This window comes from Cetorhinus maximus, chromosome 13 (genome assembly GCF_964194155.1).
Source record: "Cetorhinus maximus chromosome 13, sCetMax3.hap1.1, whole genome shotgun sequence".
In the NCBI taxonomy this organism is placed as follows: domain Eukaryota; kingdom Metazoa; phylum Chordata; class Chondrichthyes; order Lamniformes; family Cetorhinidae; genus Cetorhinus; species Cetorhinus maximus.
This window is the reverse complement of record NC_135891.1, coordinates 1420382-1446275: the sequence shown is the minus strand read 5'-3', so window position 1 is coordinate 1446275 and position 25894 is coordinate 1420382. Positions and strand designations below refer to the sequence as shown.

General features: G+C 43.6%; 1 protein-coding gene across 6 annotated transcripts in view; it reads left to right on the top strand.

The window, feature by feature from the left end:
• ralgapb (Ral GTPase activating protein non-catalytic subunit beta) overlaps window positions 1–25894 on the top strand; it is a 154822-nt gene that overhangs the window by 4750 nt on the left and 124178 nt on the right. For 5 of the 6 annotated variants that reach the window (XM_078554820.1, XM_078554819.1, XM_078554818.1 and 2 more), the window contains exon 2: window positions 19358–19584. In XM_078554820.1, the coding sequence (XP_078410946.1) occupies window positions 19399–19584 (186 nt within the window). In that variant the 5' untranslated portion in view covers window positions 19358–19398. Of the gene's footprint in view, window positions 1–12054; window positions 12076–19357; window positions 19585–25894 lie in introns of those variants that run through there. The other variant, XM_078554817.1, reaches the window with a different exon arrangement.

Sequence of the window (25894 nt, the reverse complement as noted above, 5' to 3'; positions counted from 1 at the left end):
AACAATCATTCATCACTACTGTTTCCTGTCACTCAGCCAATTTCTTACCCAAGTACCTACTTTCCCTTTTATTCCATGACCTAGAATTTAGCTCACCAGTTTGTTGTGTGGCACTGTATCAAATACCTTTTGACAAACCATATACACCACATCAGCAGCATTTCCTTTATCAACCTTTGCTGTTACCTCCTCAAAAAAACTCCAAGTTAGTTAAATATAATTTTCCCTTGGTGAATCCACACTGGCTTTCCTTAATTATCCTGCACTTGTCTAAGTGATTATTGATTTTATCCCGTACTAAAGTTTCCAGAAGTTTCCCTATCACTGAGGCCAAACTGACTGGTCTGTAGTTACCGGCTTTATCTTTGCACCCTTTCTTGAACAAGGGTGTAACACTTGCAATTCTCTAGTTCTCTGGCACCTACCCTGTATTTAAGGAAGACTGGAAGATTATCACTAGTGCCACTGCAATTTCCACACTCACATCCCTCAGTACCCTTGGATGCATCTCATCTGGTCCTGGTACCTTATCTATTTTAAGTAAAGATAGCCTTTCCAACACTACCTTCCTCGCAGTTGTAAGTTCTTCTCGTGTACCAGTTACCTCCTCTCTCGCCTCGACCTGTCCTTTGTAAAGACAGATGCAAAGTACTTGTTCAACACCTCTGCTATTTCTCCAGCATCCACATGCAAGTCCCCTTTTTTGTCCCTAATCAGCCCTGCTCTTTCTTTTACCACCCTTTTATTATTTATATGCTTATAGAAGACCTTGCAATTCCCTTTTATGTTCGCTGCCAGCCTCTTTTCATGCTCTCTCCTTGCTTTTCTTATTAGTTTCTTCACTTCCCCTCTGGTCCTTGTATATTCAGCCTGATTCTCCATTGGATTTTCTACCTGACATCTGTCGTACCAGCACTTCTTCCTTTTCATCTTTACCCCTACCTCTCCCGTCATCCCGGGTGCTCTGGGTTTATTTGTCCTACCTTTCCCCTTCAAGGGAATATACCTTGACACTGCCTGCAATACCTTTTCTTTGAAGGTGACCCATTGTTCAGCTACTGTCTTTCCTGCCAACGTTTGATTCCAGTTGAGTTTATGACGACAATTCAACAGTTTCATGATCTTTCATTGCCAGATTTCTATTTCCAAAATTTACCAACTGCATTCAAATTCTCAACCTCGCATTCTCTGCTTTACTAGTCCAGGCCTTTGAATTACTAATCCTGTAACATAACCACCATATCCACAGGTAATAATTTGAAGACTATCACATTCAAAGTTGATTGAATGTCTTTTTTTCCCCTAGTTTGTTGGATCCGGTATACTGAATATGCCTGACTTGCTGCAGAAATTACTGACAAGAACATATCATTGATTTTTGTGGTTATTTGGCAGCCTCACTCCCTTAATCTTTGCCATAACAATACAGTTGGTATCAGGAATTTACCCACCCTATTTTTGCTTAGGATTGTGTAGGCTGAGTGACTGTGCTAGAGACATTATAACTTTCTTGGCACTGAAGCGAGGTAATTTTCTTTTTCCCTCTTGTAGAAGCCTGTTTTTCATACAGTCCATGCCTAGCAGAATAAACATGTCCCCATTTTTTAAGGAGCAAAAACGATCGATAAAGGAAGGAAGATGTTCCATCAAAACTGATACCAGGATTAGCAAATTGAACCAATTTCAAGTTCAATTATATCATTGGGCAACGGATTGAAACTGTCTTATGGATTGAATGCTTGTTACAGCAGACATCCAATAGATCTTAGAGTCATACGTGCCCTAATGAGTGGAATATTCCAGCACATTTCACAAGGACACACCAGATAGTAACTTACCTTTAATGCAATTGGTTTTATGGAGTATGTACCTGGCAGCCCAGCAACAAGCCAATACAAGAGGTTGTCTCTCTGGAAAGTATCAGCAAAGGTGTCACTCAGTTTTCTGGTGCCTCAAACCAATTTACATCTTAGAGAAAGTGAGTGTCTTGTTCCTTTGTTTGAATGATAGTGGCAGAACTTAAACACATCTATGCACTTTAGAGAAATGTGAGCCCTTTTCGGAACCTTTCATTTACCAACTACTTTCTAGATGTGGTTTAGGATTAAACTGGACTGCAAAGACTATTATGATCCATCAGACTAATCCCAAAAAGATTTGTGTACCTATATTCTTGGAAAGACACGTGGCTCTTGGTGTCCGGACGTAATATTGAGTTCAACAATTTCAGATCATGAACTCTCTCCTCCATCCCCACCCCCTTTCTGATCCCCCTTTTTCCAATAATTTATCTTATTTTTTTTACAACTATATTTTTCTTTTCCCACCTGGTTTTAAATTTATTTCGATCTATTGTTTCATCTCCACCTTTTAGCCCATTTCGATCCCTTCCCCCCACCCCACCCCCACTAGGGCCATCTGCCACTAGCTTGTCCTGCTTTTCACCCTTAATGCCCCCTTTAGCACAACACCACCATCAACACCCCTTTGTCCTTTTGTCTATGACATCTTTGGCAGTCTCTTCCTGGCCTCCACCTATCACTGGCATCTTATCGAGCTCCTCCTGTCCCACCCCCTCTACCAGCTTATATTTCATCTCACTTCTATATTTTTTAGTTCTGATGAAGGGTCATACAGACTCGAAACGTCACCTGTATCCCTCTCCGCAGATGCTGTCAGACCTGCTGAGTTTTTCCAGGTATTTTTGTTTTTGGCTCCTGGTGGTGTCCAACCTCTTTGGTTGCAAATAAGCCATCACACCAGAAAGATGGAGAAATTCTTGTGGAAATTCTCTAGTCACTGGGAATTGAATTAATTCTACCTGAGAATGGAGTACTGAAAGTTCTGAGTATATGACAATAATTAGATTGATCTGCCTGGTAAATCAGATTGTCTTTGTCAGGCAAAAAAGCATGAAATATGCAGCAGACAAATTAACATGTGAAAATAAAAGCCCATAGCCTGAAATGGAGAAGCGAAAAGTCTCCACCACTGCAATGGTAGCCAATCTTTGGTCTGTTCTGATGAACCTGTTGTATATTTCAACATTTTTTTTGTTTCTATTTCACATCGCCAGCATTTGGGTGATGTTAGTCGAAGCGGTATATTGCTTAATGTGTCTGCTGCATGGTGCAATAGCGAATTGTACCCACAACATAATTGAAATATTTGCTACATTGATCAAATCTCAGGAGTCTCTGCAAGCCACAGTCACAAGCCGCTGGCAGATTTTTTTTATTTTTTTCACGGAATGTGCATGTTGCTGGCTGGGCCAGCATTTATTGCCCATCCCTAGTTGCCCTTGGGAAGGTGGTGGTGAGCTGCTGCCTTGAACCGCTGCAGTCCATGTGGTGTAGGTACACCCACAGTGCTGTTAGGGCGGGCATTCCAGGATTTTGACCCAGCGACAGTGAAGGAACGGCGATATATTTCCAACTCAGGGTGGTGAGTGATTTGGAGGGGAACTTCCAGGCGGTGGTGTTCCCATCTATCAGCTGCCCTTGTCCTTTTTGATGGTAGTGGTTGAGGGTTTGGAAGGCGCTATCGAAGGAGCCTTGGTGAATTCCTGCAGTGCACCTTGAAAGTGGTACACACTGCTGCTACTTGGTGTGTACATCAAGGGGTGATGGTTAGATTTTCTCTTGTTGTGGATGGTCATTGCCTGACTTTTGTGTGGCACAAATTTTACTTGCCACTTGTCAGCCCAAGCCATGTGTCTGCTGCCTTTTTCATTCTAACTGGTAGTGGTATTTGGAAGGTGCTGTCAAAGGAGCCTTGGTGAGTTTCTGCAGAGCATCTTGTAGATGGTACACACTGCTGCCACTGTGTTGGTGGTGGAGGGAGTGAATGTTGGAGTTGGTGGATTGGGTGTCAATCAAGTGGGCTGCTTTATCGTGGATGATGTTGAGCTGCTTGTGTTGTGGGAGTTGCACTCATCCAGGCAAGTGGGGAGTATTCCATCACACTCCTGACTTGTGTCTTGTAGATGTTTGACAGGCTTTGAGGAGTCAGGAGGTGAGTTGCTCGCCACAGGATTCCTAGCCTCTGACCTGACCTGCTGTTGTAGCCACAGTATTTATATGGCTGGTCCAGATTCGTTTCTGATCAGTGGTAACCCCCAGATGTTGGTAGTGGAGGAATCATCAGCAGTGGTAATGCTATTGAATGTCATGGGGAGATGGTTAGATTCTCGTTGGAGAATCAGACGGTCATTGCCCAGCACTTGTGTGGCGTGAATGTTACTTGCCACTTGTCAGCCCAAGCCTGGATATTGTCCAGGTCTTGCTGCATTTGGACATGGACTGCTTCAATATCTGAGTAGTCGTGAATGGTGCTGAACATTGTGCAATCATCAGTGAACATCCCCACTTCTGACCTTATGATGGAAGGAAGGTCATTGAAGCAGCTGAAGATGATTGGGCCCAGGGCACTACCCTGAGGAACTCCTGCAGTGATGTCCTGGAGCTGAGATGACTGACCTCCAACAACCACAATCATCTTCCTTTGTGCTAGGTATGACTTCAACCAGCGGAGAGTTTTCCCCCTGATTACCATTGACTCCAGTTTTGCTAGGTCTCCCTGATGCCACACTTGGTCAAATGCTGCCTTGATGTCAAGTGCAGTCACCCTCGCCTCAACTCTAGAGTTCAGCTCTTTTGTCCATGTTTGGAGCGATGCTGTAATGAGGTCAGGAGCTGAGTGACCCTGGCAGAACCAAACTGAGCGTCAGTGAGCAGGTTATTGCTGAGTAAGTGCCGCTTGATATCACTGTCAACCATGCCTTCCATCACTTTGCTGATGATCAAGAGTAGACTGATGAGATGGTAGTTGGCCGGATTGGATTTGTCCTGCTTTTTGTGGACAGGACATACCTGGGCAGTTTTCCATATAGCCGGGTAAATTTCAGTGTTGTGGCTGTATTGGAACAGTTTGCCTAAGGGCGCAGCAAGTTCTGGAGCATAAGTCTTCAGTACTGTTGTTGAAATATTGTCAGGGCCCATAGCCTTTGCACTATCCAGTGCCTTCAGCCGTTTCTTGATATCACGTGGAGTGAATCGGATTGGCTGAAGACTGGCATCTGTGATGCTGGGGACCTCTGGAGGAGGCCAAGATGAATCATCCACTCAGTACTTCTGGCTGAAGATTATTGCGAATGTGCAGCCTTGTCTTTTGCACTGCTGTGCTGGGCTCCCTCACTGAGGATGGGGATATTTGTGGAGCTTGCTCATCCAGTGAGTTGTTTCCACCACCATTCACAACTGGATGTGGCAGGACTGCAGAACCTGTAACTGATGGTTGTGGGACCGCTTAGCTCTGTCTATCACTTGCTGCTTTTGCTGTTCAGCACTTAAGTGGTCCTGTGTTATAGGTTCACCAGGTTGACACCTCATTTTTAGGAATGCCTAGTGCTGCTCCTGGCATGCCCTCCTGCACTCTTCATTGAACCAGGGTTGATCCCCTGGCTTGATGGTAATGGGAAAGTGGGGGATATGCCGGGCCATGAGATTACAGATTGTGGTTCGAGTACAATTCTGCTGCTGCTGATGGCCCACAGCGTTTCATGGTTGCCCAGTCTTGAATTGCTAGATCTGTTCAAAATCTATCCTGTGGTGACCATGCAACACAACACGATGGAGGGTATCTTCAATATGAAGATGCGGCTTTGTCTCCACAAGGACTGTGCAGTGATCACTCCTGATACTGTCATGGGCAGATGCATCTGTGACAGGTCGATTGGTGAGGACAAGGTCAAGTTGGTTCCCTCACCACCTGCTGCCAATCCAGTTTAATAGCTATGTCCTCTGGATTCAGCCAGCTTGGTCTGCACTTGTGTTACCGAGCCACTCTTGGTGAAGGGCATTGAAGTCCCCCACCCAGATGTTAGTAAGGAGGACTTTGCAGGATAGACAGAGCTGGCTTTGCTGTTTTCAGTGCCTAGGTTGACGCAGGGTGCTCCGTCTGGCTTCATTCCTTTTTGTCGACTTAGCGGTTTGATACAACTAACTGTCTATAGGGCATTTCAGAGGGCAGTTAAGAGTCAGCCACATTGCTGTGGGTCTGGAGTCACACGTAGGCCAGACCAGGTAAGGACGGCAGGTTTCCTTCCCTGAAGGACATTAGTGAACCAGATGGGTTTTTACAACAATCGACAATGGCTTTGTGGTCACCATTCCTGAGACTAGCTTTTATTTCCATAATGATTTAATTGAATTTAAATTCCTTCAGTGGTGGTGGATTACCAGACCAGTAACATATTATTACTACCCTGCCATTTCCCTGGAAAGTGACTCACAACTATCTTGATTCAGCAACTCTGGCTCAATGAGGTAACATAGTGAAAGTCAGGAATGTTGGTTGGAAATGTCTGAAAAGCACAGTGCAATTTCAGTTAAAATAATTTGGGTGCTTTTAAGAAGCTTCCAGTCCTGAATAGAACCCTGCTAATGTGTTTCAATGATACAGCACAGAGAGAGGCCATTTGCCCACATTACCTATGCTGGCTCTTTCAAAGAACAATCCAATTATTCCCATTCCTCTTGCTCTTTCCTCATAAGCCTGCAAATTTTCCACCCTCCAGTTCCTTTTTGAAATTTATTATTGAATCTGCTTCCACCAACCTTTCAGGCAGCGCGTTCCAGATCACAGCTCACTGTTTCCTCATGTCGCCTCTGGTTCTTTCGCTGATCAATTATCTTAAATCTGTATCCTCTGTCTACTGACCTTTCTGCTGCTGTAAACAGTTTCTCTTTATTTATTCTACTAAATCATTCCTGACGTTGAGCACCTCTTAAATCTTGGCTGAACCTTTTCTGTTCAAACGACAGTATTCCCAGTTTTTCCACCTAACTGAAGCCCCCCATCTCTGATACCATTCTCGTGAATATCTCCGGCACCCTCTCCAAGGCTTTGACGTTCTTCCTAAAGTGTGGTGTCCAGAATTGAACATGTTACTCCAGCTGAGGCCTAACCAGTGCTTTATAAAGGTTTGGCACTATCTTTATTTTCATATTTTTAGGTTTTTGTGAAGTCAATGATAACCGTCTGCCTTTTTAACAGCCTCCTGGTTTGCCCTGCTGCTGTCAAAGACTTGCGTACATATATTTTTTTATTCATTCATATGATGTGGGCGTCGCTGACTAGGCCAGCATTAATTGTCCAAACCTAATTGCCCTTGAGAAGGTGGTGGTGAGCTGCCTTCTTGAACCGCTGCAGTCCATGTACATCCACAGTGCTGTTAGGGAGGGAGTTCCTGGAGTTTGACCCAGTGACAATGAAGGAACAGTGATATATTTCCAAGTTAGGATGGTGAGTGGCTTGGAGGGGAGCTTCCAGGTAGATGGTAGTGGTCACAGGTTTGGGAGGTGCTGTCAAAGGAGGCTTGGTGAGTTTCTGCAGTGCATCTTATAGATGGTACACACTGCTGCCACAAGTGCGTCGGTGGTAGAGGGAGTGGATGTTCGTGGAAGGGCTGCCAATCAAGCGGCTGCTTTGTCCTGGATGGTGTCAAACTTCTTGTGTTGTTGGAGCTGCACTCATCCAGGCAAGTGGGGGAGTATTCCAACACACTCCTGACTCGTGCCTTGCAGATGATGGACAGGCTTTGGGGAGTCAGGAGGTGAGTTACTTGTTGCAGGATTCCCAGCCTATGACCTGCTCTTGTAGCCACAGTATTTATATGGCTAGTCCAGTTCAGTTTCAGGTCAAAGGTAACTCCCAGGATGTTTTTAAAGTGGGGTATTCAGTGATGGTAATGCCATTGAACATCAAGGGGCGATGGTTAGATTCTCTCTTGTTGGAGATGATCATTGTCTGGCACTTGTGTGGCGTGAATGTTACTTGCCACTTGTCAGCCCAAGCCTGCATATTGTCCAGGCCTTGCTGAATTTGGACATGGACTGCTTCAATATCTGAGGAGTTGTGAATGGTGCTGAACGTTTGACGGCAGCAGGGCAAGCCAGGAGGCTGTTAAAAAGGCAGACGGTTATCATTGACTTTCTTTACAAAAACCTAAAAATATGAAAATAAAGATAGTGCCAAACCTTTATAAAGCACTGGTTAGGCCTCAGCTGGAGTAACATGTTCAGTTCTGGACACCACACTTTAGGAAGAACATCAAAGCCTTGGAGAGGGTGCCGTAGATATTCACGAGAATGGTATCAGAGATGGGGGGCTTCAGTTAGGTGAAGAAGCTGGGAATATTGTTGTTTGAACAAAAAAGGTTCAGCCAAGATTTAAGAGGTGCTCAACGTCAGGAATGATTTAGTAGAATAAATAAAGAGAAACTGTTTACAGCGGCAGAAAGGTCAGTAGACACATGTTCATCTGTGAACATTCCCACTTCTGACCTTATGATGGAAGGAAGGTCATTGATGAAGCAGCTGAAGATGGTTGGGACTAGAACACTACCCTGAGGAACTCCTGCAGTGATGTCCTGGAGCTGAGATGATTGACCTCCAACAACCATCTTCCTTTGTGTTAGGTATGACTCCAACCAGTGGAGAATTTTCCCCCTGATTCCCATTGACTCCAGTTTTGCTAGGTCTCCTTGATGTCACACTCGGTCAAATGCTGCCTTGATGTCAAGTGCAGTCACTCTCGCCTCATCTCTGGAGTTCAGCTCTTTTGTCCATGTTTGGACCGAGGCCGTGATGAGGTCAGGAGCTGAGTGACCCTGGCAGAACCAAACTGAGTATCAGTGAGCAGGTTATTGCTGAGCAAATGCCGCTGTCGACCATGCCTTCCAACACTTTGCTGATGATCAAGAGTAGACTGATGGGGTGGTAATTGGCCGGATTGGATTTGCCCTGTTTTTTATGGACAGGACATACCTAGGCAGTATTCCATATAGTCGGATAGATTTCAGTGTAGCTGTACTGGAACAGTTTGCCTAAGGAAGCAGCAAGTTCTGGAGCACAAGCCTTCAGTACTGTTGCCGAAATATTGTCAGGGCCCATAGCCTTTGCACTTGCTGTGAACAAAAGAGTATAAGATAGCTTTTGTAACTTGTGTTAACCTTACAAAATCTGTATATAACTGTAAAGGTATAGCTGTGGGTGAAGGAGTATTGTGATATAGTTCATTTTTTTCTTAAATGTTTTATTCATCTGTTAAATGCCCATTAGCTGACTCCAGTGACTCTGTTCAGTAGAAACTCTTCACGTAGCTAAACAAACAAATAAAAGTTGGGATCTATCAAGCTGGGTTCCACCCTGGGATCAAGCTTGTCCAGTGATAACCTCAGCTGGGATCATAAGAAGTGCAACTCCAACAACATTCGAGAAGCTTGGCAGCATTCAGGACAAAGCAGACCGTTTGGCACCCCATCCACCACCTTAAACATCCACTTCCTCCAGCACCGACTCACATTGGTAGCCATGTGTACTATTTACAAAATGCACTGCAGCAACTCACCAAGGCTCCTTTGACAGCGACCTCAACCACCTAGAGGACGCGGGCAGCAGATACATGGGAACACCACCAACTGCAAGTTCCCCTCCAAGGCACACACCATCCTGACTTGGTATTATATCACAGTTTCTTTAATATCATTGATCAAAATCCTGGAACTCCCTTCCTAACAGCACTGTGGGTATACCTAAATAATGTGGATGGCAATTAGAGATGGGTAATAAATGCTGGCCTAGCCATCAATGGCTTCATCCTGTGAACAAATAAATTTTTTAAAAAGTCCTGGCCTACATATTACAGGATATAGAGGGACTGGAGATTGTACAAAATAACATTCATGAGAATGATACCAGAACTGAGAAATTGGTAGGAAAGATTGAACAAGCTGGGCTGTTTTCTCTAGAAAAGAGAAGACTGAGGGGTGACATGATAGAAGTCTTCAAACTTCTGAAGAAGTTCGATAGGTAGTCAGGCAACAAGATATGAAAATACAAATTAGGAACAGGACCATGTTCCACCATTTGGTAAGAATGTTACCACTTGTGAAGGAGACCAAAACTAGGGGCCATAGAAACAAGATAGTTGCCAATAAATCAAGTGGTAAGAACTTCCTTAGACATCTTAATGGGCTTCATCTTGTGCTATAATTCGCCTTTTGAAGTGGAGCAGTCAAACAAGCTCCCTTTCCTCAACTTGCTAGTAGAGAAATCTTCCAATGGGTTCTCTACTGTGGTCTACTGCAGGCTCACCTTTACTGGTCAGTAAATTCCTACAGTTCCTCACGCTATAAGATTGGCCTTATCAGCAACTTCGTAAATAGAGCCCAAGCCATTTGCTCACTGTGCAAGCTTGATGCTGAAATAGGGCACATCAAAGGCATCCTACAGGATAATGGCTACCCTAATGGCTCACTGTATATCACGCAAACTCATGAATGGGCCTAAGGCAGTCACTTTCAGTCCTGAAAAGTGCCCACTCTATCTCCAATTACCCTGGAAGGCTAAGGTGTCTCAAATTTGAGCAGCAGGTGAAGCTAGCCATTGCGTGCTGTTATCATGCAGTATCAACACAAGTGGTATTCACCACTAATAGGATGCTGCTGTCAAGCCAAAAAAAGATGTTCTGTGTATCTCACAAATGAGCAATGTGGTGTATAAATTTCAGTGCCGGTGTGATGCCAGGTTGTCTGCTAAACAATCCTGATTGTGCTAAAAATCACATCGAAAACCAATTTAAGATCATCACTCGGGCTCTGTGTGGCTCACTTACACATGCTAGAAGCCACATATATTCTCTCTCAGTCCTATGCTTTGCAGACAAGAGGAATGTGTCCACACATTGCGCCTTTTTCAACTAAACAGAAGCTTGGGGAACAGTAATTCCCTCGTTCATTGATTAGCGCTTTACCTTGACCAATCAGAGTTGACCTGCCTGGTTTGAATTTGAACAGAGCTGGGCAGTTAACTGTCCCATGCTGCATTCTCCATGGCAATGCCTTCACCAATTAGAGTCCACTTGCCAACCAATCAGCACTCTTGTGCAGTATAAATTGTTGTTAACCTATTACAATTAGTAATTTCTTGCAAGCTCTCCTGATGAGTGCAAGATGAAAAGCTTTGATAGTATGTCTTTTTTTCAGTAATAAACTATTTTTCTTCAACAATATATTTAGTTGAATGATATCATGGATTTTAGAGATTTGAGTTTTTAATTGGAATGTATAAAACTGCAAATTATGATGTCAAATGGACACGAGTCTGGTCTCAAACTCGTCAATTGAGGGGAACCTTTTTTTGCTGAAGGCACTTCAAGCTAACCCCAGATGGGTTTCCTTATAAAAAGTATTTTCTTTTCTCCTAGGCATTATAGCCAGCACATACAATGAGTGAAGTGACCTGCACCCAGATCTCCTCAAAGAGTGCTCTCCTTGGGGTCTCCTTGTGTTGAAATGCTAGGGCTGTACCTGATTGCTCCCCAGGGATGCATGGATACATTCAGTTCATTGACATTTGGAGGATTACAATGCTGCAAACCTGTTTCCTGCCAAATTAAGCTACAGCATGTGAATGCTTCATAATGTTATGCCACCATATAAATTGCCAGCTAGTACCACTTTATCACTGAGTTTAGACTTGAAATCAACTTTACAGAACAGAGCTTGGAAATCTGATTTCAAACTTAAACTCATAACCTGACCTAGCTCTGAACCTCAATTTTCCATCTAGTTTCTCTTGGGTTCTCTCCTCATAACATCTGATTTTGTGCTCCCTCAATTTAACTCCCTTTAATTGCTACCACCCAGTTCCCCTTCTTGACTTCCATACTAACTGACATTGTAAATGGTTCAATCTCCTCAAACATTATCCCCTTTTTCAAAACTACCATCATGACTCTAAAGTCAACACCTCTGTGCTCCCACCATTCCAACTTCCTGTTCCTCCCCAAAATATTTGATCATCCCCTCCAAGATCTGTGTCCATCTCTCCCATAAGCTCATGTTTGAATCCCTCAATTGGGTTCTGTCTCCCCCCACTTACAGCATCAAAATGGCCTAAACCAAAATGAGAAGTGGCTCTGACCATGTTACTTTTCTCTTATTAACTTCCCCGCAGCCTTTGGGACCCACCATTCACACCATTGTCCTGCAATGAAATCTCTTCTGTTGAGGTAATGGTTCCAATATTGCTGATCAAGTCATTCTCGGTGGTAGAGGACATTGGGCTGTGCAGTATTTTTAAATTAACATGAATTTATATAGTGCCTTTAACACACAAAAAATATCCTCTAAATACTTCACAGAAATGTAATCAGACAAAACTTGATGTCAAGCCAAAAAAGGGGACGTTGTGGTGACTAAAAGCTTGGTAAAAGAGTTGCGTTTTACGAAGCAGGAAAAGGAATTGGAGAGGTTAAAGGAGGGCAGTCTAGAAATTGAAGCCTGCCTGGCCGACAGTGGTGGGGCCAAAGGAATGAGGAATGTGCAAGAGGGGAGAGTTGGAGAATGCCTAGCTCTTGGAGGATTGGAAAGCTACAGATGATTAGAGATGGGGAGGGGCAAGACCCTGAAGGCATATAAATTTTAAGCTTATGGCGCTTGGGGACTGAAAGCCAACGTAGGTCAACAAACCCAATGGTGATGGGCAACTGGGACTTGGTACGATTAAGATAGGGACAGCAGAGTTTAGATAAGGTGAAAGTTTTGAGGGCAGCCTGGAAATCATAGGAATGGTTGAGTCAGGAGGTTACAAAGGCATAGCTGAGAGTTTCTGTATCAGAAGGAATGAGGTGGAAGTGCACAATCTTTATAATAGAGGACACGTGGTCAGAAGTTCAGCTAGGGGTAAAATAGGACACCAAGGTTGTAAACGGTCTGGTTCACTGTTTTAAAATTAGGGGTCGCCCTTTTAGGACAGAGATGAGGAGAATTTTTTTCTCTCTGAGGGTTGTCCGACTTTAGAACTCTCTGCCTCAGAAGGTGGTGGAGACGGGGTCATTGAATATTTTTAAGGCAGAGGTAGATAGATTCTTGTTAGACAAGGGAATCAAAGGTTATCAGGGTTAGATGGGAATGTGGAAATCGAAACACAAGATGATCGTCCGTGACCTTATTGAATGGTGGAGCAGGCCCTAGGGGCTGAATGGTCTCCTCCTGTTCCTATTTTTTATGTTCACCCTAAGACAGTGACTAGGGAGAGGGATGAAATCAGTGGCAAGAGCTCGGAACTTTTAGCAGGGGCCAAAGACAATAGCTTTGAACTTCCCAATATTTATCTGGAGGGACCAGCACCTCCTCCAGGACTCGGTATAGCATAAGCAGTCTGATGAAACGGATGTCAAGACAGGTGGTGGAGAGGTAGAGTTAGTTGTTGTCAGCATACAAAGTTTTATCCATTTTTAATATCAGTAGTATCGGTAGGAGTGACCACTGCACAGTCGTTGTGGAGACAAGTCTTGCCTTCACATTGAGGATGTATCATGTTGTGTGAGACTACTACCGTGTTAAATGGGACAGATTTCAAACAGATCTAGTAACTCAAGACTGGGCATCGATGAGGCGCTGTGGGCCATCAACAGCAGCAGAATTGTACTTGAACACAATCTGTAACCTCATGGCCCGGCATATCCCCCACTCTACCATTACCATCAAGCCAGGGGTCAACCCTGGTTCAATGAAGAGTGCAGGAGGGCATGCCAGGAACAGCACCAGGCATACCTAAAAATGAGGTGTCATCCTGGTGAAGCTATAACACAGGAATACTTGCATGCCAAACAGCATGAGCAGCAAATGATAGACAGAGCTAAGTGATCCCACAACCAACGGGTCAGATCTAAGCTCTGAAGTCCTCCCACATCCAGTCGTGAATGGTTGTGCACAATTGTAACAACTCACTGGAGGAGGAGCCTCCATAAATATCCCCATCCTCAATGATGGGGAAGCCCAGCACATCAGTGCAAAAGATAAGGCTGAAGCACTTGTTAAAATCTTCAGCCAGAAGTGCTGAGTGGATGATCCATCTCAACCTCCTCCGGAGGTCCCCAGCATCACAGATGCCAGTCTTCAACCAACTCAATTCACTTCACATGACATCAAGAAATGGCTGAAGGCACTGGATACTGCAAAGGCTATGAGCCCTGACAATATTCTGGCAATAGTACAAAGACTTGTGCTCCAGAACTTGCATTACCCCTAGCCAAGCTGTTCCAACTCTGGCACCTGTCCGGCTATATGGAAAATTGCCCAGGTATGTCCAACCCGACTAATCCACCCTGACCAATTACCGCCCCATCAGTCTAATCTTGAAGTGATGGAAGAGGTCATCAACAGTGCTATCAAACAGCACTTGCTTAGCAATAACCTGTTCACTGACGTCCAGTTTGGGTTCCGCCAGGACCATTCAGCCCCTGACCTCATTACAGCCTTGGTTCAAACATGGACAAGAGCTGAACTCCTGAGGCGAGGTGAGAGTGACTGCCCTTGACATCAAGGCCGCATTTGACTAAGTGTGGCATCAAGGAGCCCTAGCAAAACTGGAGTCCATGGGAATCGGGTTGGTGGGGAGGGGGAGAATTCTCTCCGCTGGTTGGAATCATACCTAGCACAAAGGAAGATGGTTGTGGTTGTTGGAGGTCAGTCTCACCAACAGGACATTACTGCAGGTGTTCCTCTGGGTAGTGTCCTCAGCCCAAACACCTTCAGCTGCTTCATCAATGACCTTCCTTCCACCATAAGGTCAGAAGTGGGGATTTTCACTGATTGCACAACATTCAACACCATTCGCACCTCCTCAGATACTGAAGCAGTCCATGTCCAAATTCAGCAAGACCTGGACAATATCCAGGCTTGGGCTGACAAGTGGCAAGTAACATTCATGTCACACGTGCCAAACAATGACCATCTCTAACAAGAGAGAATCTAACCATCGCCCCTTGATGTTCAATGGCATTACCATCACTGAATCCCCCACTATCAACAGCCTGGGGTTTACCATTGACCAGAAACTGAACTGGACTAGCCATATAAATACTGTGGCTACAAGAGCAGGTCAGAGGCTAGGAATCCTGCGACGTGTAACTCATCTCCTGACTCCCCAAAGCCTGTTCACCATCTACAAGGCACAAGTCAGGAGTATGATGGAATAGTGCAATTCCCACAACACACAAGAAGCTTGACACCATCCAGGACAAAGCAGAGCGCTTGATTGGCACCACATCCACAAACATTCACTCCCTCCACCACCGCTGTACATTAGGAGCGGTGTGTACCATCTACAAGATGCACTGCAGGAATTCACCAAGGCTCCTTAGCACCTTCTAAACCTACGACCACTGCCATCCAGAAGGACATGGGCAGCAGATAGATGGGAACACCACCAACTGCAAGTTCCCCTCCAAGTCACTCACCACCCTGACTTGGAAATATATCACCATTCCTTCACTGTCGCTGGATCAAAATCCTGGAACTCCCTCCCTAACAGCACTGTGGGTGTACCTACACCACATGGACTGCAGCGGTTCAAGAAGACAGCTCACCACCACCTTCTCAAAGGCAACTAGGGATGAGCAATAGATGCTGGCCCAGCCAGCAAATCCCACATCCTATGATTAAATGAAAAACATGATAGACGCCCCTCATTTTGCCTTCTGGGCTTAATGACTCTGGACCAGTATGCTGGCATGCTTGAAGTCTTAAAAACAAAAAGCTAAAAGCTACTGCGGATGCTGGAAATCCAAAACAAAAACAGAATTACCTGGCAAAACTCAGCAGGTCTGGCAGCATCGGTGGAGAAGAAAACAGTTGACGTTTCGAGTCCTCATGACCCTTCGGCAGAACTGAAGTATAGTTAGGACAGAGGTGAAATATAAGCTGGTTTAAGGTGGGGGGCGGGGGGAGAGAGAAGTTGAGGGTGGGGTGGTTGTGGGGATAAGCAAGCAGTGATAGGAGCAGAGAATCAAAAGATGTCACAGACAAAAGGATCAAAGAGGTGTTGAAGGTGGTGATATTATCTAAGAAAAGTGCTAATTAAGAATGGATGGCAGGATACTCAAGGTACAGCTCTAGTGGGGGTGGGGTGGAAAGACTGACAGGGCATTACAGGTATAGATTTAAAAATAATGGAAATAGGTGGGAAAAGAAGAATCTATATAAATTATTGGGGAAAAAAAGGGAGGGGGAAGAAATGGGGGGAGGGGGAGTTTAAGATCTAAAGTTGTTGAATTAATATTGAATTCAACAACTTTAGATCTTAAACTCCCCATCCCCACCCCGTTTCTTCCCCCTCCCTTTTTTTTTCAATAATTTATATAGATTCTTCTTTTCCCACCTATTTCCATTATTTTTAAATAAACTAGAGCTGTACCTTGAGTGTCCTGCCATCCATTCTTAATTAGCACTTTTCTTAGATAATATCACCACCTTCGACACCTCTTTGATCCTTTTGTCTGTGACATCTTTTGATTCTCTGCTCCTATCACTGCTTGCTTATCCCCACAACCACCCCAACCTCAACTTCTCTCTCCCCCCGCCCCCCACCTTAAACCAGCTTATATTTCACCTCTGTCCTAACTATACTTCAGTTCTGCCGAAGGGTCATGAGGACTCGAAACGTCAACTCTTTTCTTCTCCACCGATGCTGCCAGACCTGCTGAGTTTTTCCAGGTAATTCTGTTTTTGCTTGAAGTCTTGCCTGACTTTGTCAGTGGGACCATACAGGAACATTCCCTATAATTGACTGTTGTGAGGCTGAGATTCTTTTTTTTTCAAGCTTCTCTACGCTAGAAGAAATTTTGTTTTCAGGAAAATGTCATGTTTATGGCAAGTCTGTCAACTTGTATAAAAGTGAGGGAGTATTTTCATTATGAAGTGCTACCCCTAGACCTTCCTCTGGAATGATATAGCTCAGGAGAAAATATTTAGTGTCCAGATCCCATTAATGATGAACTTCCATTCAGCTCACGTCAGTTGTTGATTTTCCATTTGTCCCATTCATTATATCGCAAAAGTGGAATTTCAGGATGTCACATCAGCTCCAGGCCTGGATAAAATATCTGTTACCAGGCTATCTGCAGCCAGCCATCCTTAAAACCTCATAATGAGCAATAACTGCAGCATGTTTCGGTAAGCATACCAATAGATTGGTTTTTAATATTAGTTTGGATGATGAAGCAGCTTTGTGGAGTACATTTCCCTGCAGTGTAGATTTGACTCTGCTGTGTAAATAAGTGACTGTTTAAGTAGAAGTCTGTATGATGAAAATTAACTGGTTGTCCAATGGCTGATGAGCCAAGAGAAGTATTTGAATTTGAAATCCTTTGCTTCATTACTTTTGGTTAACAGCAGCAAACTTTTCCAGCACTTGAAATTTCACATCGCAGCATTTTGACTGATATTGTACATCACAGTAGCAGAGAATTTGACCTGCTTTTTCCAATTGAGAAGGTTGTTTAGAGGAAGGGAGAATAGGCATTCAGATATGAGGAGTACATAGCTGGAAGGTAGCTCCAAGTGTGATCCAGTTACAAACTCTTGATAGCCCTCAAAGTTAGTCTTTTAGTTGACCTTAAGTTACAACCTCGAACTAATTCTGAACCAGTTAGTTTTTGAATATATAATTAGCGTCTTCCCGTAAGCCCATCTGTGTTTCATTTGTTATATCATTGGCCTTCATTACTACTCACCTCTGCTCTTTTGTGTCTTGATGTTGCTGGCTGACTATTTTAAACTAATTATGCTCTGCTTTGTGATTTTTTGCATTTGGTTTTCGACTTGTGCTACACAGATCAGGGGAGTTTTGATTTTACTCTTTGGGTAACATTGGCAAGATGGCATTTGTTGCTAATCCTTGGTTGCCCTTGAAGTTGATGGTGGGCTGCCTTACTGAATCACTGTGCAGTAAAGGTGCTCTACAATACCAGGAATTTGACCTAGCAACAGTGAATCTTGAGCAGAATTATCTCATTAATATCTGCACTGTTATCAGTATCAACCAGTTAGGCTGTTTTGGGGTTTAAGGTTTGACCAGTTTATGAAGAATTTGCATATAAGAATATGCCTTGAAATTCAAGACATGAGGTTTTATGGAAGCATAGCTAAGAATGTTTGTACCTTGTGAAGACATCAGCTGTGTTCGGCTGCACATCAGAGTGTTGGGAAGTTAGCAAAAACTGTTGTACTTGTGCCAGGAAGATATAATAATTCTCAATGTTATTGGAATTTATTGTAAAATAGAGTAATAGCAGGATGTGTCTGTGTGTGTGAGAGACTTAATTGGATTAAAGGCAGCTGGTCTGAAGGCTTTGATGTAAACAGGGGGAAAGTTGAGAATGTAAGGTAAAAGGACATTTGCATTTTTAAATAAACCAGACTAGATTGTTTTCAGAGGAACGGTGAAATGTGTCACCTAACCAGGTGAAGTTTAGAAACAGTGTGTTTATTTTTCCCAAAGATTACTGGTAAAACTTAGTGCTATGAGAGGTTTTTATTTCAGGAAAATAAAGTCTAAAGACATAGTGAAACAATGGGAGTTTGCATTCAAAGGGGAAAATATGTATAAAGGAGTGAAGGCTGTATGAAAGGGTATGCATTTTAAGATCTTACAAGTGTGAAAAGTCTTCAGCACCTATGCCTCAAGCTACTGTTTTCAAAGAACTAAAGTTAAAAAAACTCACTTTGAATTCGAGTGGTTCAGGGTATCGTGTTTCTTTGCCTGGGTCTTTTAAAACCTGTGTCTTACTGTTGCCTTAACAAAAGTGTAACTGGGAGTCAAATAAAGTAGGGGATTTAGAAGTTACCATAGTAATTTGTAGATCTATGTATGTGTTTAAAATCTTTTTCTCTTATTAATAAATGTTTAATCTAGTTTTTAAAAAACCTATAAGACTTGGTGATCTTATTACTATTGAATTCAGGGCAAGCAACTCAAAATTTATACAAATTGCAAAACAAGTTGTGTCATAAGTTTCAAGTTTCCCTTTGGGATTTGAACAACTCAGCATTTACCATCGGCTGTGCCATAACAGTGGGGTAAGTTACCACTGAAGCAGACAGTATAAATAGGTTCAAGGGCCAATTAGATGAGATCCTGAAAGCAGAATTCATTGAGGGATATAGTGGTTAAGAAGGTAGATGTGATTGTGATCACAAAGGGAATAGTTTGTTAGGCCTAGTGGGGTTTTTCCTGTTTCTGAATTTTAATCTTGCAGGTCATCAAATTATAATTGTAAACCCTCCCATCCTATATTTTCAAAGGTATTCCACTTGGCTAAATGGTTAGGACTCTAGCCAAAGAGAATCTTGGAAAGTTTTACTTGGTAAAGTGGTATTAGGTGTAGAAATGCTGGAAGTCCCGATATAGGTTTGTTTTGGTGACAGGTTCAAAGGGTGATGTGATTTGAAATGTTTCTTTTAAAACCTTAAGTCATGTGTTGATGGTGTCTGATTCTTGTCTTTCAGGTAGATGTTGAAGTGAGTGGGCTGTGTGGTACTAATGCACCATGTATTCTGAGTGGCGATCTTTGCAACTCATCATCCAGAGCGACAGAGGTCACATGAGCGTTCTGCACAGCTATCCCAGCAACGTTGGTAAAGATGTGGCTCATGCTGTGGTCCGTCCTCTGGGACAGGGACTGAACAGTTCTTCTGCAACTAGTAATGAAAGCATTCTAAAAACCGACAAAGAGGTTAGTCATTAGAAGATTGATCCGTGTGCTGCACTTGTAAGGTTGAAATAGGTTTTTTGAGTAAATACTTTAATTTTTTAAATATCCTAACCTATGTACATTAAAAAGGAAACCAAACAATTGTATTGCAAATATGATTTTATGTGTAGATATATAGAACCTTACAGTATAGATGGAAACCATTTAGTTCACTGTGTTTGTGCCTTGTCTCTTTTGAAAGAACTATCCATTTAGTTCCACTCTTTTGTTTCTTTCCCCCATAGCCCTCCAAAGTTTTGTTTTTTACGTGTTTATTCAGTTCCTTTTTTTTAAAGATACTATTAAATTTGCTTCCACCATCTTTTCAAGTATTTCACTCTAGATCATACCTGGCTGCATTAAAAAAAATCGCTTTTCCTCTGTTTTCTCAGTTATCTTAAATCTGTGTCACCTGGCTTCCAAATATCCTGGCAATATATACCTATCTATCCAATTATCTCTATCTCTCTTTGCCTCTAAAATCTGTGTCTATGATGTCTCACTATGTGCTTCAATCATTTTGTTCAAATTACTCGAAGGACAGGAAGTTCGCGAGTAAGTTAATGAATGAACCAGTTGAGAGTTTTTCCCATGGACAGAAGGTATTGCATTTGAGATTTGAATGTTAAATTACTGCAAATGGTCTATAGGTTCACTCCTAGGAGCATAGGAACATTCAGCCCGCCGAACCTGCTCTGCCATTCAATAAGATCAAGGCTGATCGAACACTTCAATGCCTTTTACCCACGCTATCCCCATAACCCTTTACGTTATTGTTAATCAGAAAATTATCAATCTTCACCTTAAACATACTCAATGATTGAGCTTCCACGGCCCTCTGGGGTAGGGAATTCTCAAGATTCACAGCCCTCTGGGTAAAGAAATTTCACCTCATCTCGGTCCTAAGTGGCTTCCCCCTTATTTTGAAATTGTCCCCCTTGGTTCTAGACTCCCCGACCAGGGGAAATACCTTACCTGCATCTACCCTGTCTATTCCTTTAAGTATTTTGTTGGTTTCAATGAGATCACCTCTCATTCTTCGAAACTCTAGAGAATACAGGCCCAGTTTCCCCAACCTCTCTTCATAAGACAGTCCCGCTGTCCCTGGAACAAGCCTGGTGAACCTTCGTTTCACTCCCTCTGTGGCTATAATATCCTTTCTGAGGTAAGGGGACCAAAACTGCACATACTACTCCATGTGCGGTCTAACCAAGCTCCTATACAATTGAAGCAAGACTTCACTACTCCTGTACATGAATCCTCTCGTGATAAAGGCTAAAATCGATTAGCCTTCCTAATTCCCTGCTGCACCTGCGTTTTAGCTTTCAGTGACTTATGGACAAGGACACCCAGGTCCCTTTGTACATCGATACTTCCTAATCTCTTACCATTTAGGAAATACTCTGCACATCCATTCCTTCTACCAAAATGGATAACCTCCCGTTTTTCCACATTATATTCCAACTGCCCTGTTCTTGCCCACTCGCTTAGCCTGTCCAAATCTTCCTTAGCCACTTTACATCTTCCTCACAACACACATTCCTGCCTAGCTTTGTATCATCCAGGAACTTGGAAATATTACATTTGGTCCCCATGTCCGAATTATTGACATATATTGTGAACAGCTGGGGCCCAAGAACTGATCCTTGCGGTGCCCCATGAGTCTCAGCCTGCCAATGTGGGAATGACCTGTTTATCCCTACTCTGTTTTTTGTTTGTTAGCCACTCCTTAATCCATGCCTGTATATTGCCTCCCATCCCATGTGCTTTTATTTTGCTAATCAACCTCCTGTGGAGGACTTTGAAAAATCTGAAAATCCAATAACTACGCCCATCAACTCTCCTTTATCAATTTTGTTAGTTAAAATCCTCAAAAAACTTCAACATGTTCAACAAATATGTTTTCCCATTCGCAAATCCATGCCGACTATGCCCAATCAGATCATGATTATCCAAGTATCCATTTATCACATCCTTTATAATAGATTCTAGCATTTTCCCTACTACTGCTGTAAGGCTAACAGGTCTGTAGTTCCCTATTTTCTCTCTCCTTCCCTTCTTAAATAGTGGAGTGAAATTTGCTGCCTTCCAATCTTCAGGAACCATTCCAGACTCTATAGAATTTTGGAAAATGACCACCAATGCATCCACTATCTCTAAAGAAACCTCTTTCAACACTCTGGGATGCAGAATATCAGGTCCTGGCCACTTATCAACTTTCAGTCCCATTAAGTGATAGAGCTAAGTGACCCCACAACCAACGAATCAAATCTAAGCTCTGCAGTCCTGCCACATCCAGTCGTGAATGGTGGTGGACAATTAAACAACTCACTGGAGGAGGAGGCTCCCCAAATATCCTCATCCTCAATGATGGGGGAGCCCAGCACATCAGTGCAAAAGATGTGGCTGAATCATTTGCTGCAATCTTCAGCCGGAAGTGCTGAGTGGATGATCCATCTCTGCCTCCTCCAGAGGTCCCCAGCATCACAGATACCAGTCTTCAACCAACTCAATTCACTCCACATGATATCAAGAAATGGCTGAAGGCATTGGATACTGCAAAGGCTATTGTCCCTGACAATTTTCCGGCAATAATACTGAAGCCTTGTGCTCCAGAACTTGCATCACCCCTAGCCAAGCTGGTCCAGTACAGCTACAACACTGGCATCTGTCCAGCTATTGGAAAATTGCCCAGGTATGTCCTGTACACACAAAGCAGGACAAATCCAACCCTTCCAATTACCATCAGTCGACTCTCGATTATTGCTAAAGTAATGAAAGGGGTCAGCAACAGTGCTATCAAGGGGCACTTGCTTAGCAACAACCTGCTCACTGATACCCCAGTTTGGGTTCTGCCAGGGCCACTCAACTCCTGACCCCATCCCAGCCTTGGTTCAAACATGGACAAAAGAGCTGAACTCCCGAGGTGAGAGTGATTGCGCTTGACATCAAGCTTGCATTTGACAGTGTGGCACATCAAGGAGCACTAGCAAATCTGCAATCAAAGGGAATCAGGGGAAAAACTCTCCGCTGGTTGGAGTCATAGCTAGCACAAAGGAAGATGGCTGTGGTTGTTGGAGGTCAGTCATGTCACCTACAGGACATCACCGCAGAAGTTCCTCAGGATAGTGTCCTTGGCCCAACCATCTTCAGCTGCTTCATCAATGACCTTCCTTCCATCATAATGTCAGAAGTGGGGATGTTCACTGATGATTGCACAATGTTTGCCATTCGCGAATCCTCAGATACTGAAGCAGTCCATGTCCAAATGCAGAAAAACCTGGACAATATCCAGGCTTGGGCTGACAAGTGGCAAGTAACATTCACGCACACCAAGTGTCAGGCTATGACCGTCTCCAACAAGAGAGAATCTAACCATTGCTCCTTGATGTTCAATGGCATTACCATCACTGAATTCCACACTACCAACGTCCTCGGGGTTACCATTTACCAGAAACTGAACTGGACTGTGGCTACAAGAGCAGGTCAGAGGCTAGGAATCCTGTGACAAGTAACCCACCTCCTGATTCCCCAAATCCTGTCCACCCTCCACAAGGCACAAGTCAGGAGTGTGATGGAATACTTCCCACTTGCTGGATGAGTGCAGCTCCCACCACACTCAAGAAGCTTGACACCGTCCAGGACAAAGCAGCCCATTTGATCGGCACCACGTCCACAAGCATTCACTCCCTCTACAGTAGCAGCAGTGTGTTCCATCCAAAAGATGCACTGCAGGAATTCACTAAGGCTCCTTCGACAGCACCTTTCAAACCCATGACCACTACCACCTAGAAGGACAAGGGCAGCAGACGGATGGGAACGCCACCACCTGGAAGTTCCCCTCCAAGTCCTCACCATCCTGATTTGGAAATATATCACTGTTCCTTCACTGTTGCTGGGTCAAACTCCTGGAGCTCCCTTCCTAACAGCACTGTGGGTGTACCTGCACCACATGGACTGCAGCGGTTCAAGAAGGCAGCTCATCATCACCTTCGCAAGGGCAATTAGGGATGGGCAATAAATGCTGGCCTAGCCAGTGCAGCCCACACCCCGTGAATGAATTTTTAAAAATTTCTCCAATAGAGCTTCTTAATTATACTAATTTCCTTCAACTCCTCATTCTCCCTCGTTCCTTGGATGTCTAAATCTGGGAGATTTCTTGTATCTTCCTCAGTGAAGACAGACACAGAGTAATCATTTAGCTTCTCTGCCATTTCTCTATTCCCCATTATGAATTCTCCTGACTCTGCCTGTGATGGACCCACATTTCCCTTAGCCAAAAGCTTCCTTTTTACATACCCATAGAAGCTTTCACAGTCCTTTTTTACGTGTTTTGCTAGATTGCAGTCATATTCTGTTCTCCCTTTCTTTACCAGTTCCTTGCTCTTCCTTTGCTGTATTCTAAAAATCTCCCAATCCTCAGGTTTACTACTAATTCTGGTAACTTTTATAAGCCTTTTCTTTTAATCTTATACAATCCTAAGCTTCCTTTGTCAGCCACGGTTGACTGACTTTTTTTTGGTTTTTGCACCTTGAAAAAATGCGTAGGCGTTGTAAGCTACGTAATGGTTCTTTGAAGACTGTCCATTGCCTGTGTACAGTCATACCTTTTAGTGCATTTTCCCAATCCACTTCAGCCAATTTGTCCCTCGTGCCTTCATAATTTCCTTTATTCAACTTTAACACCCTTACTTCAGAGTGAACTACCTCACTTTCAAACAAAGTGAAATTCTATCATATTGTGATCACTCATCCCGAAAAAACATAATTATTAATTAGCCTTTTTTCATTGCATAATACTAGATCTAAAATAGCCGGTCCTCTAAACGGCTCCTCAGCATACCGCTGTAGAAAGCCATCCCTAACACACTCCACAAACTCATCTTCCACAGCATTAGTGCTCAGTTGGTTTACCCAGTCTGTATGCAGATTGAAGTCACCCATGATGACTGTATTGCCCATGCTACTTGCTTCTCTCATCTCCTGCTTAATACCATACTTCACATTACCATTACTATTTGGTGGCTGACAAACAACTCTAACCAATGTCTGCTGCCCTTTGCTGTTTCTTAGCTCCACTCAAACAGATTCCACACGTTGTTCTTCCGATCCGAGATCCTCCCTTACTAATGCACTGATCCCATCCCTTATTATCAGCGCAACTCCACCTCCTTTCCCGTCTTGTCTGTCCTTGCTAAACGTCGAATATCCTTGAATATTCAGTCCCAGTCTTGGTCACCATGCAGCCATGTTTCTGTAATGGCAATTATATCATATCCACATACCTCTATTTGTGACTTTAGATCATCTACCTTATTGTGAATGCTGTGCACATTCCGATAGAGTGCCCTTAACTTTGCCTTTTTGACATCATTCCACATTCGAAGCACACTCACTGTTCTGCTTTGTTTCTCCTGCCTTCTAGTCTCACTACTACTTCCTGTTACCAACTTTATTTTCTTTAAATTCGGGCCACCCCTCAGGTTCCCCCCCCCCCCGGCAAGCTAATTTAGTCCCACCCCAACAGCACTAACTAGCAAATCTCCCTGCGAGCATATCAGTCTCAGTCCTGTTAAGATGTAACCCGACCAATTTGTATGGGTCCCACCTGCCCCAGAACCAGTCCCAATGCCTCAGAAATCTGATGCCCTCCCTCCTACACCAGTTCCCCAGCCATGTATTTAAAATCGATCAATCCTCCTATTCCTATGTTTGCTAGCCTGTGGCACTGGGAGTAATCCTGAGATTAATGCTGTCAAGGTCCTGCTTTTTAATTTCCTTCCTAACTCCCTGAAATCTGCTTTCAGGACTTCATCCCTCTTCCCACCAATGTCGTTGGTACCAATGTGGACCATGACTTCTGGCTCATCCGCCTCGCCCCGAAGGATGTTGTGCAGCCGCTCCTGATTCCTGCTGTATAACCACACGTTCACCTCGGTGGATGATGTGCAGGGCTTCAGTGAGGCAAATGGTGATTTTACAAACACAAACCCTCCTAGAAACTATCTCACAAATGTGAATTTCTGGCTTTTTGAGAGGTTGAAATAATGAACTTTACCTTTTGAGCTAATAATTGATCAGGTGTCCCAGTTCATTTTGAATGATTTATGTTGTTGACTGGAGGGGCTGAGATCTCTTCCCCAGCCAGAGGCCATGCCCAACTTTCCCATGAGGGATTTCAGCAAATTAGTATCCACCGCCCAATCCGGCAACATGTCCAAAGATCCATTTTTCTGAGAGAAGAGTTACCTTTTGACTTCTAATCTAGTTCTTTGCATAACTTGAAATTGTG